The 21,098-nt window shown below is 41.7% G+C and overlaps 1 protein-coding gene across 6 annotated transcripts in view; it reads right to left on the reverse strand.

Moving 5' to 3' along the window:
• Positions 1 to 21,098, reverse strand: part of SYT7 (synaptotagmin 7) — a 298,312-nt gene that overhangs the window by 41,687 nt on the left and 235,527 nt on the right. For all 6 annotated transcript variants that reach the window (XM_072118060.1, XM_072118059.1, XM_072118061.1 and 3 more), the window contains one exon: positions 453 to 723. In XM_072118060.1, the coding sequence (XP_071974161.1) occupies positions 453 to 723 (271 nt within the window). The remainder of the gene's footprint in view (positions 1 to 452; positions 724 to 21,098) is intronic.

A 21,098-nucleotide genomic window follows, 5' to 3' on the forward strand; every position in this document is an offset into this window, starting at 1 on the left:
GTTTTTAGAGAGGTATATTCTGGTATTCTTCATACAGGTCAATAGGAACGGATGATAAACAATATGGTCGTTCCATTTACCATAAGTTTAAGGTGTTAGCTGTTCCTTTTCTTTACGGACCCAAATAGGGATGGTGTGAACTTAACCTACCACTTTTTCACTTAATATCCACTGTGGGGAAGTCAGACCATTAAGCAGAGCCATAGCTAGGCCTTTGTACAAAAATAGACCATAAATGAAACAATCTAGGAGTCACTGATCATTTATTACCACAAAGAAGGTAAAAGATCCAATTTTAGTTTCTGGAGTAAACGTCTGCAAACCCTGTAATGTATCCAGAAGATCTAATCCTTCTCTGTGGTACCAAATAATACTTAGATATTTAGTGGTCAATTATTTGGCAACAGCCGGGGCAAAGTAACCCTTCATCCCCACCGCTCTGTGTATCTCACCCTCGAAGAGGAAGGTCTCGTTCCAATGTGGGTTGAGGTTTTTCCTCTTCACCTTGGTCTCCAGCTTGTGCTTCTTGTCAGGCAGTAGATAAATCTTCACAAATGGATCACTGGTTCCACTAAAGTCCTTGGCTGGTAGCTCCTGTGCCTTCATAATTTTTACAGTGAGAGTCGACTCTTGGAAGTTGTAGCCCACGCTGAACTGAATCCGACCAAGAGTCTCCCTTCCTGAGCTGTCATGACCATCTTCATCATCTGACCCTGGAGACAACTATAAGAAAAAGGAAACAGGTTGAGATCTGAGACGAGCATGCCAACACATGAATTACAGAAGAGCGATTGGAGTGTTAAAATGTTCTTTACTTCCAGCAGATGGCAGTAGATGTGCCTTGTAGAGCATGTTACATTCAGAATGAGGATACTCGGAGGTCACACAAGTGCCTTGGGCCAGAAGTCCTATTACCTAACCCCACAATCTTAGGTTTTATAACATGGATGCCTCCATATATCAGGGCCTGGCACATTATACAATTTGACATTCTTTTATTACAATGCTCCACTTTCTTTATTGTATAATGGCATTTCCATGTTGCTTATGACAACAGTAGAGGTCACTGTCACATTATTGCAGCCCTTCTAATGTATGGAATTCATTACATAATGTAGGAGCAGGACGGAGGAGAACATCAAGGTCAATACAAGACGGAATATAGAAAGTTCCTCATCCAAACTGTTCATTTGGTCTTTTCTACAGAGATAATTCTTTACTTATTGATTTTACAACATTTTTTTTTACATCTATGTAGTTATTTGTATTTTATTTATATCTCATATTGCCTTAATAAATATGTTGTTACGTATTCATGTCTATTCTATAATAACTTGAGATATTCTTGGGATGGGATGTGAACCTACAGACATATTTCCTTTAAACTCTAGCTTTACCATCTTATCTGTTTAATACACAGTAGAGGATAAGACTTTTCAGCCAACACACCTACCTACCTTGTTAATAGGTGGTAAATGTTGTTAATGGGCCAAACTGATCAAAAAGTGCCCCCTTCTGTTAGCTGTTAACTTTGCAGTATCGTAACTGTTTAAAGGGAATGTGTCATTGCTTTTTAGCCTCCCACCCCAAACCAATATGTCAAATATTTCTATACATAACCCAGGCATACCTATTGATCCAATATTTTTGCATAATATCACACCCCAAACGATATTTAAAAAAATATGCTAATTAGCCTGAAGTGCTTTGGGGCATTACCAGAGCTCCTCCTGGCTCAAGCTTCAGTGCTTTCTAGGGCGCCATGAGGCAGGGTGAAAATCCTAAATTCACTACTTATCAGACAGATAGTTTTACCACCCAAATTAGTTGACAATTAACATTTTCCATAAGTCTGCTATATATTTTAGAACGTCCTTTTATTTTAATACAACATTAGGCGCCTTACAAATTGATCACCGATTTTCTGGATTTTTAATGAAATTTAGTAAAAGTTTTTGGGGATCATTTTTGTTTTTAATGAGATTTCAAATATATACTATTGGTGACCCTCTACATATCGCCCCATTTATAAGAGTGCACCCCTCAAACTATTAGAAACAGCTTTTAGAAAGATTGTTAACCCTTTCATAGTAATTAAAACGAAATGGAGGTGACATTTAGAACGATCTAATTTTGTCGGTAATACATTCCTTTAGCGCTAAAATGTATACAACCACAAAAACCCCTCTTAAAATGTGTTCTGCTATTTCTCCTGATTATGAATACACCCACATGTGGAAGTTAATTTTTGTTTGGGAGCACAGCGAGGTGCAGAAGGCATGGAGGGACATACAGCAGACAGAATTTATTGTAGTTTCTTCAGTGCACACATCTGTTAGCTATTAAATATTTTTTTTCCATAAGTGGCTATGTGAGGGCTTATTGTGTGCGGGATGAGAAACATTTTTCAGGGATACTATTTTGGGGTGGCTATGCCCTACTTTTTTGTGGGAGGAGTAGAACATTAGTTTGATTAATGATTGTTGGTGTTGACTGTATAGCCTAATAAAAGGGGAAAGAGCTATTGTTTTTTGGCAAACGCTTTTATTTGGAGCTGGTTGAGAGCTTGATTTTTGCAGGACAAGTTGTACTTTTCACCGGTTCCATTCTGGAACAGATCTGTTCTTTTAATCATTATATATTGTTTTGTATGTGTGAAAATATAGGTAAAAATCTGAATTTATGATGGGTTTTTAAAATTTTTTTTCACAGAGTTCAATGTGTAGGTTCAATAATGATTTAATTATATAGTACAGTCATTGGCCCACATTTATCAGTGCAAACTGCACCTAATGAAGTGTGCCGGTGCACCAGATTAATGAATTGTGGCGGCCGCTGTGCATGAATCTGGTGCCCCCTGCACTGCCTTGACAGAGCGCACCAATATTTTTTTGGTGCACCTTTAATATGGGGTGTGTGACATACTTTTGTCGGACTATGCTTGATCAATGTGGCGCACAGTCCACCAGAACGCCTCTTTATGTGCTGAAAAACTTCACATAGTGCAGCTGCAACACAAGCTGCAACACAAATGAGTCACGTGTGACACATATGTGGTGCAGGCACTTATTAAATATAAGTGCAAGCAGTTTGCACATAAAAGAACATGCAAAGTCCTACAGAAAACTGGTACAAAATCCACAGTGGACGTGGCAATACAATATTTGTGGGAGCAGAAAGCTCTACCACTCATGTGAGAAATCTTGTAAGAGAGCAATAACAGCATCAGAGCCCTTTAGGCATATTAGAATAATTTTAAAAGTTGATTTTAGAAGGAAGGAGGCCATGGATAACAAATATAAGAAGATTACCACAGTCACAGTGGATCTATGAGTAAATGCCCCTTGTTTATCATGATGGATTTTGATGATAGATTTCCTTTAATTTGGGTACAATGGTCTTCCAGAACAATTTCCTGTCCTCACTCCACTGAATTGAACATGTAAGCTCTCTACATTAGGCTACATGCAGACGATGTATGCCCGCCATACCGTAGCAAGGAGGGCATACATCGGTGCTGCGGAGAGGAGCAGGGGATGAGCACAGCCCCTCTCCATAGGAGTATACAGCGCATGGCGCCGTATCACGTATAAAGATAGGACATGTTCTATCTTTCTATGGGCTGCGGAGCAGTACGGTGCCGCATGTGTGCTGCACCGTACCACTCCCGTACAGGGCCGTGACCCCATAGCGATGTATGGGGGACGTATATCGGCCGTATATGCGTCGGCCGTATATACGTCCCCCATACATGTGTGTGAATGTAGCCTTACTATGTAATTTATCCACCATTACATATGATGGACAGCACTGGGCTCTCATGAATGACCTCAGTAGAGCAGAAGTGAAAAGAGATGGGGATGGAGCCAAAAGATGAGGCTCCTGAACAATAAATCAGTCTCTATCAAGTCACAATTCCCTAATATCATATATCTAAGTGAGTTTTCTAGACTGGGCAACTCCTTTAACACTATCAGCATGTCACACCAATGCGTTTATCCAGATAACTATGCGCCTACATAGGTTTTCTCATAAGCACCACTTGAATTGTAAATTTCCTTCCTAGAGGTAAGCGCTTTGGTAGGGACGGATTTTATCTTTCACATTAGTACATTCCCAGTAATGTTTTTTTTAAGTGCTCATAGAAATTCTGCATAAAAGGCTCTTTGGTTTTGTTAAAAACATGTCTGAGAAAGTAATGGGCAATTTCTTCATTATTTGTCACATCGTTGATGGAGGGCTTGTCATATTTGTGTGTGATCTATAGTGAATAAATTCTTACAAGAAAGAAATGTAAAGACATGGGTTGTTCACTGGGATGAGCTAGGATTTGATGGGGTTATAAAACGCCAACATATGAGGTAAAAGATTGCACATTAAATTGGGAGAAATGTCTCTATTTGACAGTGTTTGACTGGATTGCCTGGGGCCTATCTTTAATGTTCATCTTTGGAGCCCACTATTGTTCAGCAACATGAAAATATTACCTGTAACCCATTCACAAATTTCTTAAAAGCGGCCAATGATATTTCTTTCAGTAGTAAATTTCATCATAGTCCTTCTTTTGGACTTTTATTGTTCTGACAGCCCGGTAGCAGTACAAGCTGCAGCTAGCTAATGGTCACCGCACTGTGCTGAGTGGCTGCACCACAAATTATTGAGCAGGTCCTATCCCTGCCCGGTGGGAGTACGGCCACTCACTTCTTATGAGCATTGGTGGGGGGAGCAAAGTCCACCTGGCCAAAAAGGGCCCCAAACATGGCCATTTTTATGTCGTAAAAGTACTTAGCCTTACATTGCTCATGCAGGGCCTTGGGGGCACCTAGGTCAGTCCGAGCCTATCAATTTATCAATCAACAACCTGTACCTGGGCTGCGGTGTTCCACCCATTTTAACCTGTCCTATTAAAAGGTAGAAAGATGCAGAAATAGTCACTTTGGGCAGTTTATGTGATAGTGACTTTAAGACATACTAGTAAATTTGGGGTTTCTCATGTGGATGTACCTTATGCCTGGGTTTCTGAATGATGATTTGTAGTGTATTGCAAAGGATGCAAACTGTGGGTGACACTCACAGCAAAAATTCAGATGTTGCAGATTGAAAACCCACTGGGTGCCTTAAGCCAAATGGTTCTTTATTAACAGGTCTTTGAGAAATGGGAGCACTGTGTGGAGCCCCCCTGATATCCAAGGTCCAGTGTGTCACCATACAAAATCAGCAACACATAAAAGGCAAGGAATGGGCTCAGAGGAGTTTCCATATATTCCCCCATAAAGTGGGTTTTCCTTCAACAATTTTCTTTTTATAACCAATTGGAAAGAGTTTTACGTCATTCCAATCACTGAATCCATTACAGAAAATGGGTTATATGCAATGAGGGAGTAGGTGAGTAACACAGTTTCTGTCCATTGAGATGAATGAGTGTCATTTGTACTGTATGGGCCAGAATGATCGTGCAATCGTTGGGGCACAGGCATTTTCAATATTATTAGCAGCACATCCCAATTCACTCATGCAGACAATGGATGATTTCTATGGCCCCATATGAGATGCAATAATCAGACCATAGCCAGGCACGATTACACAGGGCAGTGATCGGGAACAAATGTAAGATAGTGTAATTGTTCTCCCAATGGACCACTAGGCCATCAAACATGATTTATTATAAAGGAACTTACGGAAGCAACACACATTGAACACTTAATGTATCTGTCTGGATCTAGATAGATCTATTTTTAGCATAGACATATGCCCTAGTGAGAGGAAATGTGAAAATTAAAGTGCTGGAAGCAAAACACAGCGACAATCTCAATAGCTTCCTGGTGTGAATGAATGAGATATAACCTAAAATCATGGTGGTTTTGGAGTTGAATGCAGGCACATACAAAGCGGAGGATGCAGATCCCGACACATTGACCGTATTGTTGGATTGATGGATTGAGTGACCTCTTTTCATGTGGAATCGCATTCTAAGGTTTAGGGCAATAATATTCATACAACACTTGTCTCTATATCCTCAGCAATATGAGAGAGATATCAGTGGGACATTGACACCTTCTCCGTGTGAGGTGTGAAACATATTATAGCGACAACGTGAATGACGCGTTTGTCAACCATTGCCATAAATACTGTTTCTAACCAGTATACACATGGGATGTCAGCATCTCAGACAATAATCTAGTAGGCTCAGGCTCATATTATTGGCGGTCAAGGGTCCACCAAAAGACAACCTTTCGAGACAATGAACTGCTACTATGGACTTTATTTTTTTACCTTGTCAATGTCAATGAAATTTAAGATGGAATGAAAGGTGCATAATACATATCTAGTCTTCAAAAGAGGGTGGGTGACTTCAGGATCACTTCAAGTAACTCCCACAAGGCAATGGGGCACATTTACCAAGGGTTCAAACGCCACATTTTCGTTGGGTTTCACAATTTTTTTTCGTTTTTCTCTGAATTGCCCCGGCCTTTTGGCGCACACAATCAGATTGTGTCGCATCGGCGCCGGCTTGCATGCAACACAAATCCGGGGGGTGGGGGTGGGGGTGGGGTTTGTGGACGTCAACTGATTCGGACAAACCACAGAATTTAAAAAGCAAATTTTGTCGCAAGATCAGCACTCACATGCACCGGGAAGAAGAAGGTGAACTCCGGCGGACCTCAGCGGGGGAAGCGACATGTGCAGGAAATCGGGTGCACAATCGTTAAACGTACGGCGGGATTCGCGGCGGAACGGGGAAGTTAATGTGCCCCAATAACGGTCTGTATCATCAGGGAATTCATGAAAACTGGGCCAACATGGTTCCTCCCCAATGAAGGCTTGTGTTATCTTGGTGATAGGACTGATGAAAACCCTCATAAAAACTTTTTTTCTTTTTTGAACATAGATAAAAAGCAGAAGGAACAAGCTGGAACGATTGAAGCATTTTGACTTACACAATCTCAGTCATAATCTGAAAAAATCTTTGGTAGCCTTTGGGTCCTTCCTATATTGTGCTACATATTTTTTATACATAATACACTCTGATACATTTTTGGTGCTAATATGATACCAGGTTCCCCATATTTCTTGTTCCAGAGAACATATTTCTGGTCTGTAGCTAAAGCTTCGAACTAATGACTCATGTCTGTGAAACTGGAATATGCTCGCCCATCAGGTAATTTATTGTTACTCTGGTAAATGTCAATTCATCAGGGATTCCACACCATTGTGTATGGGGCTGCATTGTGATGTACAACATTGCTCTGCAGTTTCCTCAGCTCAAGTGTAGCCAACAAATGTGAAGTATATACAACAATACTGTAGAAAGGCAAAGAAGTTCTACTTTGTCTAGTTGTTTTCACTAAAAAGAGAGGTCAAAGACATGACTTAAAGCTCCAGGGCCCAAAACCAAAATCAGAGACAGGCTCAAAATCTATGATGGTTTTTTAACAGTCCTGGGTTAATCATGTTTGGCCCCCTTAGAATCAATGGTCCCCTGTGCTTACACTGCTGGGAAGAATTATGCATTTTTATTAGCAAGCTACCCTCCTACAAGGGTTATCCCAACGTCACCATGGCTACGCACCATGCATTTATGTCAATCTATACCATAAAAACTGAATAGAGATGCAATTCTGAAATGTAATTAACTTTAAAGGAAACCTACCACCACGGATCTCCCAATTAAGGTAGATCGGGTGGTAGGTGACTCTATTATACGTGAGGTTAGCCCTTTTAAGGGCTCATCCTCACACCCCCCGTATCTTTTTCAAACTTTTATTGTGTTAATATGCAAATTATCAAAAGAGGCTACTGGGGCGTTGAGTAGTCGGAGCTGAGGCTACATGGCGCGGCTGCTCCATGCCCCAGTAGCCTCTTTGATCCTCCTACCCAGCGCGCAGCTACAAGGAACTGTGAGCACGCGTCTGCTAAGCCGGAGTTCTGCACATGCACAGTAGCTCCAGCTTTGAAGCCGAGATTGCACAGCCGCTAGCCTGTGTTTTCCGCATGCGCAGAACTCCAACTTCGCGGAGGGGTGCGCACAGCTCCTTGTAGCTGCGCTCTGAAGATGTCTGGGTAGGAGAATCAAAGAGGCTACTTAAAAGGGCTATACTCACATACAATAGAGGCATCTAGCACTCGATCTACCTTGATAGGTAAATTTCAGCTCCTCTACTACTCAGGTCACCTCTTCTAGTGATTGTAGGAGTTTCAAAAGGTAAAGCTCCCAAGGTTCATACATTCGTCCCCTATTCTATGAATAGGTTGTAAATATTTTTTGCGGACCAACCATTAAAAATAATCATTTAGCTGTTCCCAATGTAACTACATAATCACCAGTATCTTGGAAATCATTATTTTTTATATTTTGACCTCTCCCATCGCTATTTGGAAGAGATACCCTATGTATGTACCTGGGTACGAGTATACCCTCTCCACCTCCTCAAGGCTGTGGTTAATCCTCTCTTATGATTTGCCTTAGGGCTTATTCACATGGCCGTCTGCGGGGACGTACATGCGGCGGCAAATTTGCGGCCGCATGTACGTCCCCATAGACAGCAATAGTGGCACGGCCGGGATCCGGGCCGCATAACTAGATGCTCAAAAAAAGAGAATAATCGTAACACATTGAAAAGTGTAAAACAAATACAAACAGCCATGGACAGCACTTACTGTAAGAAGTACTTTAGTAGTAAAAAGATTCATAAACATTTTAAAGAGAACCCGTCATGCAAAATAACCCCCCTAAACTAAATATATTTTCATAAACTGCCATTAGAGAGCATTGCCTCTATCCCTTCATTGTCCCTCTACATGCCTGTAAACCTAAGCAATGAGGTCCTAAAGCTGTATGCAAATGACCTGTGAAATGTCCAATGAAGCATTAGCATATTCAAGCTGTCCACTCTATTCATGAGTGGGAGGCACAGCCACACCCCCAGTGCATGACTGACAGCCTGTATAATGATGTGAGGCTGTATAATGATGTGCTTCCTGGTGCTGGCGCCCCCTGCAGCCTGTGTGTGCATGTGTGTGTTTAGGAGAGATACAGCAGCTCCAGGCTGCAGCCATGTTACAGCAGAACATGTCAGATTCATGTGTAGCTGATGTCTGTGTCTCTCACCTGTATATTAGGAGGATGCAGCATGTCAGCAGATGCAGCACACACACTAGCCATGCTTTACTATACATTACACACAGACATGAGCAGGGGGAGGAGAGGGGAGGGGTAACAGGGGTGACATCACTGCCTCTGACCATGTGACCAGCCTCATTTACATGATAAAAAATAGATGATTTTACAATGAATAATGTATGAAATAACTAGATAAAGGCAGTGATGGGATCCTTGTGAGCTGCTCCAACAGGTAGAGGTGACAGGACTAGTGGCAGAGACCTGATGACAAGTGTCCTTTAAGGAGAATTTTACGAGTTGGAAAAAATATGCCTGAATATGCCTGAGCTACAAAACCTTATATGACCCACATCTACAATTGAGATATATTAATATATATTGAGTCTTTATATAAATGTTAGTAACCACAAAAATTCAACTCCAATGAAGCTTTGTTTCAGAGCAGTAACATAACTGTAACAAGAAAGTATGGGGCATACCAGTGCCACCCCTTGTATCAGTGGTACATGTTTCTGACCATTTGGTTCAATGTTGTAGAAGTTCAAATCTGTCTATTTTATTGCTGATTTTTCTTTTGAGAAATGGTCCCGAATGGGTTACAATTTGAAAAGACAAAACACAACTTGCAGGTCCTCCAATGCTTCAGTTCTGGCTCTGCTTGGGTCCCTCATTGTTTCCCACTTACTGGTTCCTAGTAGAGCTGAAAAGTCAATTTCCATCAATGACCTGGACCAGCAATAAGTTCTAGTCATACTAGATGATCAGGGTGTCTTACTTACTTTGTTATCAAACCAGGACCATAGTAAGGTTGTTGGAGGTCCCTATTCTACGTCTGTAAGATGCAACCCACGTGACCCAAATGACACATACCCAGGGCCGGCGCCAGCAGTGGGCATACCTGGGCAAGTGCTGGGGACCAGGTCTGCTGGGGCCCACATAAGGCTGTACATAAGGAATCCATGGGGTTGAGCGGGGCTGTTTCTAATGAATACATAGGGGATGAGGGGGCTGTATCTAAAATACCTATGTAAATACTATACATACAATAACCATGAAGGGGCTGTTTGGTATGATTAACTAGGGAATATTTTTGGGAACAGGAGACTGTTTTAGTTTCTGAATTTCTAATGCCGCCACATGAGTTAACTGCAAAGGGGCCCACTAAGGCTATGTCGCCCAGGGGCCACTCAAAACTGGAGCAGACCCTGCACATACTGAATAGGCAACTAGGTATGTTCATTTCTCCTTAAAGTCTAGAAGTGTCTGAGCATTACACTTAGGTTTTACAAACCGATGTGCAGTGGATTAACTAGAATCTGATGGGCAAAGACTGTGCCAGGCCCCTCGACTATAATGTATGGTTTATAGTAATAGCCTTCTAATATGGGAAAGTGACACCATAAGGGCCCCCTAAACCTCTTGGGCCCGGGTGTGATCGCAACCTCTGCACCCCCTCAAGTTACTCCCCTGCCGATGTGGCTTCATCTCCACCTATTCTCTTTCCAGAAAGCCATGAGGAGACTCTATTTCCCAAAGCATGGGGTTCCCAGTGGTGGGCCATGTATGCACTACCCATAAAGTAGTCCCTGACATGGGCACGACTGAGATATACAACAATACTCTCTACATTTTTGTGGTGGTAGACCCATAATAAAAGGCAATAATAATACAATATCCACACCCTACTGCAAGCTTCCATGAATTAATGAGATTAGCACTGAAGTTAACAAATATGCTAATTAAAAAAATGTAAGAAATTTCTCAAGGTTTATCAGTTAAAAAATTAATATAGGAATCTCATATGTAGTACTATGTAAGTGGAAGTCTGAATTATTACAGACCCAACCTGAATAATCTTAGTGTCTATGTTTTCCTTATCCGTTATCCTAAAATATCCTGAAGAAGTGTTATTCTGGATATATTACCCACTCACATCTGTTCTTCTCCCAGTGAAGTTTAAGCTATAATAAGGCGCACAGGACATAACATAGGATCCCGATGGCTCTTATGTATTGAGAACGTTAAAATAACTTGAAAAAATGACTAAGCACTAGAGGCCTAGTTAAACAAAATGCTGCATCTTGCAAATTGCCTAAGTCACAAATCAAGATTTCAGTAGATAAGTACTATGTAACAAGTACTCAGGGGCAGCACAGAGGTGTCAATGCTTAGCTAATGCTGGAGGGATGTAAGAGGATGGAGTCCATTAATAAGAATTGTCACACCACAATCTAATGTATTTTTGAAGATACGGTCCAGTATAATTTGGGTTTGTGGTAGAGGGATGGGGGTCTCAGGGCTCTCCAGTTTTATAATACTACTGGCTGAAAAGTCTACCCCCAACAATCTGACATTCATGGTCAATCTCATGGACAAGGCATCATTACTGTAAAGGGAACCTGTCACTACAATAAACCTCCCCTCCCCCTCAAGCCTACAAACAGTATATTCTTCTGTAATATGTAGATCCTGTGGTGATCCTTTAGCATATTTGTAGGTTGCAGCATGAATGAAAAATCATCTTTTATTCCTTTGTATGATACATCCAGGTAACTCTGCCTCCTGTAGTAAGGTAACCCCGCCACCTACATTCAGGCAACCCGCCTCCTGTAGTCAGGTTACCCCACCTCCTACAGTCAGGCAACACACCTCCTGCAGTCAGGTAACCCCGCCTCCTACAGTCAGACAACACACCTCCTGCAGTCAGGTTAACCCACCTCCTACAGTCAGGCAACACACCTCCTGCAGTCAGGTTAACCCACCTCCTACAGTCAGGCAACACACCCCCTGCAGTCAGGCAACCCGCCTCCTGTAATCAGGTAACCCCGTCACCGGCTCCCCATCCATCACCCAGGGATTCATCCTACATACACCTCAGGGGTTGACCTGGGAGAAAGCATTGCATTAGCCTCTCCCTCCTTATTTCTTGCTGGAGACCTGCCAGGCTGTAGCCATCCACTCTGGTATTCAGGACCCCGGCTTCCTCCAGGCCACAAGAAAAGGCTAGGCCCCGGTGGGGGATTTTGCACATACGTAATCCCATACATAAAATCACTGCTGTAGTCATAACATTGCATATTATAGGATATAGTATACTTCGTACCCTACCTGAGGGTGCTGGGAGTTAAATGGAGGATATTTGGCCATTTAAGGTAGCACTTCAGAGAAAATAAGTAAGCACTAGGCCAGTGGTGGCGAACCCATGGCACGGGGGCCAGAGGTGGCACTCGGAGCCCTTTCTGTGGGCACCCAGGCCGTCACCCCAACACAGAGTCTGCCAGCTAGGACTCAAGGTTTTCTCCTGTGATCCAATACAGCCCTGACCTGCGATGCTCAGAGCTATTTGGCTGCCAAGACTAAAGGAGGAGCAAGAAGGTGTGGATAGAGATGGATTGTTATTGGATCTCCTGCTCTGGGTCCCCTGATCCTTCCTCTTCAGGGGACCCTGGAGGTAAGCTACAATCCAAATTTCTCCATCTTTCTATTGTTTTGGTAAACTCAGGACGCCAATGCGATTAAAACCTGTGATACAGCAAGGATCAATAAGTTACTGCTTAAATTGTCATGTTGGCACTTTGCAACATATAATTGGGTTTTGGTAGTAGCTTTGGCACTCTGACTCCAAAAGGTTCGCCATCATTGCACTAGGCCAACATAATAATAAAATACCAAGGCCTGGTGCCAAAGAGGTCCCTATCTGCTTAATATGAGGCCTGGTCTATAAATTATGGATATATTGTATTTTAGTAAGATCAAACTATTCATCTTTTGATGTACATTTAGTTGCATTTGTCAAAAAAGGCTAAAGGTCCCCGTACACATATGGGAAATAGAGGCCAAAACGTCTCATTATAGAAGACCAGCAGAATATTTTAAAGGGGTTGTCCCACCGTAGCAAGTTAGGCTCTATCTACAGGATAGGGCTTAATTTGAAGATCGGTGGAGTCTCAGTGATTTGACCCGCACAGATCACAAGAACTGGAGTCCGATGTACCCCTGTCGGAGCAACCGGTTGTGCATACACGGGCTGTCCCATTCATCTCTATGGAGCTGACAGAGATTGCAGAGTACCATTCTTGGCTATCTCCATCAGCTTCATAGAGATGAACAAAGCAGCCCAGCCATGTGTGATCAGCCTAACCTGCTACAATAGGACAACCACATTTATGGGGGGGCTCTGGATTTCCTCTGACAGGAAATGTGGCATAAAGAAAAGCTTGAGCATTGGAATACAAAGTGCCCCATGTATCCCATACCTGACATCATCAAAGGGGGAGAATCCAGAGGCTCCATAAATATTTTCATAACGATTTATGAAACTAAACTGTTGTTGATAGCAACCAGTCGCAGCTCACATTTTATATTCACCTCTAAAAAAAAGTAAAGACTGTTCTGTCATTTGTTGCTATGAGCAACTAAGTTAATTGTTCATTTAGTTTTCTGAATCTATTCCATAATGTTTTAAGTGTTTTGTTTTCTACAAGATAAGTTACTCCTAGAACCCCACTAAAATATGACAGTCAGTAAATATAGCAAGTTATTCATATCATAATATGACAGGCATCACGCTAATTCATGTACAAACAAAGTACAATCATTAAAAACATGGGTTATCCCTCAAAAGGAATGCTCTTGCAAAATGACGAAAATTACTGCCAGATCAGTGAGCTGGAGAACACAATTAATAAAGAAGAATGCAAGAAACAAATAGATGGACCAATAAAAATTCAGTGAAACCAATGCGGTTAATTAACACTTGCTTATCCCTGCTGATTAGACAATCCCTGACTGCAATTTGCCCTTTCACTTCCGATCAGAATGAAGTTCAAGTTCTGTTGTGCTGAAAAGGAAAAACCAACAACACGTTGGACAGATGCTACAAGTCATAGATAGATGAGGTTTCAACTGTTGCCCACTTTGGGAAAATATTATTTTTTCCATAATTTCCAAAGGTTATTTTGCGATAGACTATGCTGGGAGACTCAGTATATAACTGTAAGCTGTGCATTAGACACCAAAGGGCACATTTACTTACCCGGTCCTCTCGGGATCCCTGCTGTGCGTTGTCCGACAATCATGGACTCCGATACGATTCAATAAGATCGTGGGCCCGGTATTCTGCATGTGTCACTTCCCTGCTCTGTTCCGCCGGAGTTCACCTTCTTCTTCCTGGTGCATGTAAGTGCATTGTCTTGCGACACAATTTAAATGTTAAATCCCGCACTTAGTCCAAATCCGTCGGCTTCCTTTTAAAATCAATGGACAGTTTGTGGTCCTCCAAAGAAATTGTCACTCATTTTAGGTGCTGCCTGTTCAAGTGTAATATATAGTCCTTGGTTTCATCTGCACCAGGCACATTCACCAGTTTACGCTGGAGAGGAATCCAAGACTCTGCTCCAGTAATTTATAAATGCTTTTTCAGTACACAATACAGAAACATTTGTACATTAGGGCACATAAAAGCAGTGATGGTAAACTTTCGAGACCTAGTGCCCAAACTACAACCAAAACCAACAAGTGCTAACACGGCAGTAACGTATTGCTACCTTTTGTGTCACATCTTTCAATTGTGTTGGCATCCTGAAGACGTCAATACAGTTGAAAAAAGGAGCAGGAATTTGGATTATCAATGTAGCTTGGCTCAAGGGTTCCCCTGAACAGAAAAAATCGTCTCCGAAGAAGAAGCTCCAATAAAGCCTACTCTGTATATACTCGTTCCTCCTGCTGTGCCAGGCAGCCCACAATGTTTAAAATTGGGCGGATGGCATAATCTCCTGGGCAGCCTGACAGAGGGCGCCATGGGTCCTGTCAGGCGACACCAGCCTGGCACCCCTGCACTTCATTTGCCACCACTAGTATAGAGTGTGGGACTCCGTGTATGACACATGATGTCATCTGTCAACCTAACTGAGATTAAGAATATCCATAAATACATGGGACACTGAGAAGAGAATATTCCTATGGGGGAAACACTGTTGGACACATACAAACTGGTGGTGGCAGAATTATGGTCTGTGCAATGACTTCTCTGGAAGGCACTGTCAACTAATATGGGTATCGATCTGATCTATCTGATCATTGTTGACTGTCTCTACTGGGGTGATGGGATCTTCCAATGTCCTACTGCCAGAAGTGTGGCACGACCCAGACTCCCTTCTACTTCCCCGAACTTCTTATATTCTTGAACTTAACCTGATCAAGCACATTGAATTGTTCAATGGCTGGATCCACCACCATGAACCCATAGCATCAATGCGCCATCTTATTGAGTCACTGCAATGACTCCAGGCTGTGATTATTCGGGTTATTAGCTGATGGTGATAATGATGGACCTCGACTGTGTATAATAAATGCAAGGAATATACAACATATACAATGTACAGTAATTGTTTATCTGCATGTGCAGGAACACATCTATACGCACATAGTACAATACATTTCTTGTAGCATGTGCTGTAACATTGTATCAGTGCCTCCCTCCAGTACACAAACAAATCCTTGCACTGTCGCATCTTTACCTGCCAAGCTCATTAGAAGCAGTTGTTTTATTCTCAGTTTCCATCTGGGGTCAGAATTGTGCAGATGTTATTTTTATAATGTGAGCAGCGCTCTGGGAATATTCCTCATCGGTTATGTGGCTTCTCACCAGTCACAGGGAAGGAACTGGTAAAAACTGCTTCCCCTTAACATAAATCCTGCTGCTATCTATTTACACTGGTATCTGGGGCACAGTCAAGCTGCACGTCAGAAATTTGGACGGTAAATCTGAGAAGTATATTAGGGCTATTGGTAGGATTCAAGAACAAGATCCTGCCTGATCGCAATGAAAGGGTGTTTTATAGAATTCAGTATATGGAGGATAATAATACTCCCTCGGCAGATATATGGGCAACGTCCAATGTTATGAATCAAATTCAGATCAAAGCAAGGTCCTAAGTTGCACTTCATTACAACTTCAAGGAGTGGAGAGCAGTTCTTCCAGCCAAAATCCAGATAATATAAGTAATGGAACCAAGCTAAGAGATGCCATTGCTAACTGATTCATAGGGGATCCAACTCTTAGAACTAACAGTATGCAGTGCTGGTTTAAGGTGTTGTCCCTATTTACAGGATAGTATACAGATGTCATGGGGACCTTTAGGTGCTACTGAGTGCTCAATATGAGGGAAGCACTTGTGCCCATGCTCATCACTTCAGAGGGACATCTGGGACAGCGATCAATTGTAATTGCTGGAAATAAGTGCATTTTATGGCACAACATCTCTCAGTGACTTTTGTCACCGCATTGTTACAGGGTACTTTCTGTGTCAATTTTCTTAAGCAAGTTACTACAGTGACAATTTACAAGCAAAAACCCCAACCTACTTGGGTAGAGGTCGAGCAGGGGGTGCAGGTCTCACCCACAACCCCTTTCACGTACCTAACAAACTTTGCAAACCCTATTGGTTAGGGACTTCTGGTCAACAATCCCTACACTGATTAAGTGCACAGGAAAGATGATCAAATACAGACAAGAGAAAACAGATAAGTGGAGTCGGACAAAACTGGGTCAAAACCAAGATGGCAAAAACTAGAGAGAGTTGAATTTCTAGAGAGGGTGCGTAAACATAGCAGAGGTTGGAAACAAATAATTGCAACTAAACAACACAGGGAATATGTATGAGAAGACTAGTAGAACCAGCAAGGAGTAATAGAACTGGGCAGATACTTAAAGGAGTTGCAGGACGCCGCCTCCAGTACCTGACTGGATCAGCTGTTCATCACTCTAGTAACCCTTGCTGGACAGGGCTGGACTGTAGAGAGCTGGGTGTGGCTCAATAAATTACAGCAACCTTGGCCACAGTTGACACACACAGAAAACACAGAAGACAAGCAATGCCTTCTAAGCCACCTTCTGAGGACAGAAGACGATGCTGGCATGGATGTTACACTACTTTCCTTGCATTTTCTATTAATGAATAGTGCAGAAGATAATAGTAAACTTTGTAATATACTTTATTTTAGAAATCTGTTCCTGTGCCATTCTTTTTCCTCTGCCTTCCTTCCTTATTTAAGCAGTTTGTCTAAATTAGCTTTCTGTTCTGTGTCCACTGGCAGCTTGGGACCTAAATTCATATGGAAAGTGTAAGGAGCAGGGTTGATTTCTCTTCATATAGACAGCGTTTCTCTCTCCAGACTCTTCCTGAGAGAGTGGTTGATGATGTAGCAGAGCGAAGTCACTCACATCCACTATCTCTCTTTCACCTACTCCTCACACCATCCTCAGGATTTCTCCTCAGGCTTACAGAGCTGAGAAGGGTATATATCTCTGTAGTTGTATTGGCAGACTAAGTTCTAGTTCCATACTGGCAGCATGGTCGTAGCAGTTTCGGATTAACAGAGGGCAGAGCAGTGCAGGGAACAATGAATATTCAGGACTCACTTACTGTGCTTGGACTCACCTCAGGTGAGTTGCATATAAGTATGCAGCCATGGAAAGGAGCCACATTGCGGTGCCAGTATGATTGGTCTCTGATAGGCTGTGAGACTATAGACGAGTTGATATGCAATTGCTAACCTTTGGTATCTAAGGTCCTGCTAGCTATTATCAGCCGGGCGCTAGAATATAAAATAAGAGAAGGATCCTGCCCATGATGTCATACAGTAAATTACTTTCTGTTTTCCATCAAACATTAACTTAATTAATCTCCAGGCAATAAAAGATAATTACATATCAATGTCCACTTTATGCAAATATAGAAAACATGCTAAAAACACACATAATCAGAGACTGCAAGAAGAGACTCCAATGTGCTACTCACCTTCCATTCTCTTAATAAAATCAATATAATCTCCTATCAGTAAAAACACACATTGCAGTTGTAGTATTTTAACTGTTCACTATACTATGACTTGTAGTAATCATGGTGGTTTATAGCTTCTTCTCCCTGCACAGAGCATGCCCACAACACTCTCCCATGGACACATATGCATTTTGCTCTCATACAAAGAAATCTTTCTTCACAAATCTATTCTTTTTCCTTTGTTTTATACCAAAATTTGTCTTGCAGAGAAGGATATCCTAAAAGGCGGCTGCTCCTCGTCTAATAAGAAGTGACAAATGTGAGAAAGCGCTTATGGCTTTCTTTCCAGGCGCTATCTGTACTTGAACTGATGGGTATTTCATCTACTTATGATTTTTTTAATCTTTAGGGGTTTTTTTTGTTTAAAGTAAAACATATAAAAGTTTATTTGCTCTTATATTTATGTTCTTATTTGTCGTGATTAGTGGTTTTTGGTCAATGGGATTTATACCACCATAGTGATCAGCCATCCGGCGGAGAGGGCCTTCAAATAACGAGGCATCTTTTAGCGGTTTGGTTTTAATCCCGCATCATGCCATAAGGATTCCTGAAGGTCATGTTTGATGTCAAGGGAGCTTCCTTACAAGGTATCTAAAAGAGGCATGGTTTTTCTTATCCCATCCTGGAAAACTTTGCATATTTTCCCAGAATCTCCTAGCGGAGCATCCATGGCTATAAGACTCCACATGCCTACATGGCGGCCTTAATTGGCAGTCTCCATAAAAAGAACTCTTACTTCCCGATCCAGCTAATATGGTCAAGCCATTTCCAGCCACAGTAAGTAATAGATATAGGTTTTGACTTCTACTAAGTACATTTCAAGAATCCCAAGCCTTTGCATTTACATAGGGTGCGATGGGAGAAAGGATTCTGACATAACAAATAATTGTCAAGTGTCGAGTCACATGTAATTGGCTTCCAATAAACCAAGAACTTACTCGTGACACGTGTATTCTGGCGCTATCTGGGAGTATTAAACCTGAAATGCCCTGCTCATTGATTGACATTGACTCAGTCTATCAGGACAGCATGAACTGGCACAAATATCCTCATCATTTCTCCCACCCGACTTCATCTCACCTCTGTTAGTCTAGATGGAAGATGTTTAGTCCCATTATTATACCGGGAGCTTACAATTCAATTATAACCCCTTGTGTGTTGTCTTATAATACTGGCTGTATAGTGGCTGTTAAGTTTTCTCTGTTTCTCAAGGAGCAGGTTCATTGGAGCAGTGTGGGGGTAGTGAGATGGAAATCCTGAGTGTTATTTCATGTGACAGCCCCCAGCGGGGAGACCCAGTGGCCGGCAGTGAATGAAACATTACTATAAATACAGAGGAAAGTAAGAGTTCAATGGAAAGGAGAACATCCTTCTGTCCACAGGGGATTTGTGGTCATACCCTCCTGCGGACCGCAAACAGGAATAAGCTAATAGCCAGGAACAGACTTGGCCATTCTCCTGCCAATCATTCAAACACATCAACCCTTTACTCAAAAATTTGTGACAAATATTAATTTCAAGAGTTGGATTTTCCTAAATTCCATCTGCTGTTTTCAGATACAGGTCTTTTAGTTTTGCGTAACCCAGAAGACGATAAAAAGCGGGAGAAAATCTCATTTCTAGATAGTTTAACTCATTAACTCAGAGACACTGAAACTGATTATAAAGAAATGGGTCTCACAGGATCCAGCGGAGATGGAAGTCGTCTTCTATTACTTGGCTGGGAAATAAGCGTGATTGCGTTGCTATATACAGGTGCTTCATGTCATTCCACTCCCATCACTATAAACGCAGTAGTTGGGTAGATCATTAGCTCTCTGCGTAGATATTCCACTTCCTGCACTTTACTGTGAGGCACCACTATAATGAAGCATCTCATACTGGGTTATGAAAGCTGAGGAACTCAAGCGGAGTCTACTTAAAAATAAATGAAACTCAATGATGTTGACTTAGAGATTGAGAATGAAATACAGGACCACTAAATATATGGTGTAATCTTCTATATGGCTTCCGAAAACTGACTACTATCTTGTGGCTTGATCAAAAAAAGCCAGATGGGTAACGTACCTCCACCATTTCCCTGACTCCTTCTAGTCCAGCTCTATCTATAACATTGGTGGAGGAACATCTCCTGGCTCCCCCATGATTGTCTATGTGTAGGGGCTGTGGCATGGCCAGTGCCTTTATCAGTCACATGGATATTCTGAAGCTTAGATCCCATTCATGTGAGACCAAGTTACAATACCATAAATATTTTTACTGACATAGAGGTCCCTCTTTATCAGCTAATCAGTAGGGATCCAGCTCCTGGCTTCACACATGACCATCCCAGAATCCCCTTAATTCATAACTATAAATAGCGGTAGCCAATATTTATATGGATAGCTTATACACGTCTCAGGTTTCAGACTTCCAATTGTCTGCAAAATGGCATTCTCTGGCTGCTCTGTAGTTCTACCCAAACAAAATTATGTAGAGACTCTTGGGTGAGACTCTTTTGAAGTATAAGAGAGTCACTATATCCATAACTCCCATAGACCAAATGTTTAACAACCTCTTCTATATGCAGTTGCAATAAGGGGTTAAATGGGTTCCAGTCTTTACTGGGTCACTATATATTAGTCTACATCAAAAAATAAAACAAACACTATCCAAAATATACAAATTTGTACCATGGGACCCTATGAACTAACTATTGCACTGTATACCTATATGGTGAGTCACTTTCTTTGATCGGAGGTGTATGTTGGGAGCTATTCTAGGCATATATGTCAACTGAGGCTAAAAATGTGATGGGAATGAGGCTTGAGCACTGACGTTTAATACAGTGTCACCATCAGTCACATTATTTCTAAGTTGAGTCAGGGCATAAAGCCTCTAATTATTGACTCTGTCTCCGCTACTTTCTGAGTCATATTTCATCAAAATTTAATAGGTTTCCGTCAAGGGTTTCTTTAAACAAGCCTAGCACAGGCTTCAAGTTGCCTGTTTAAATAACCTGAAAGCTAATATACCACTCTATATAGTGATGTATATAATTTAATTATATACTAGTCTATAAATAAAATTATATAGGTAATATGCCACTCTCTCTTGTGTAATTCTATATAGCAATATACCACTCATATAATCTA

This window comes from Engystomops pustulosus, chromosome 7, assembly GCF_040894005.1.
Source record: "Engystomops pustulosus chromosome 7, aEngPut4.maternal, whole genome shotgun sequence".
Classification (NCBI taxonomy): Eukaryota; Metazoa; Chordata; class Amphibia; order Anura; family Leptodactylidae; genus Engystomops; species Engystomops pustulosus.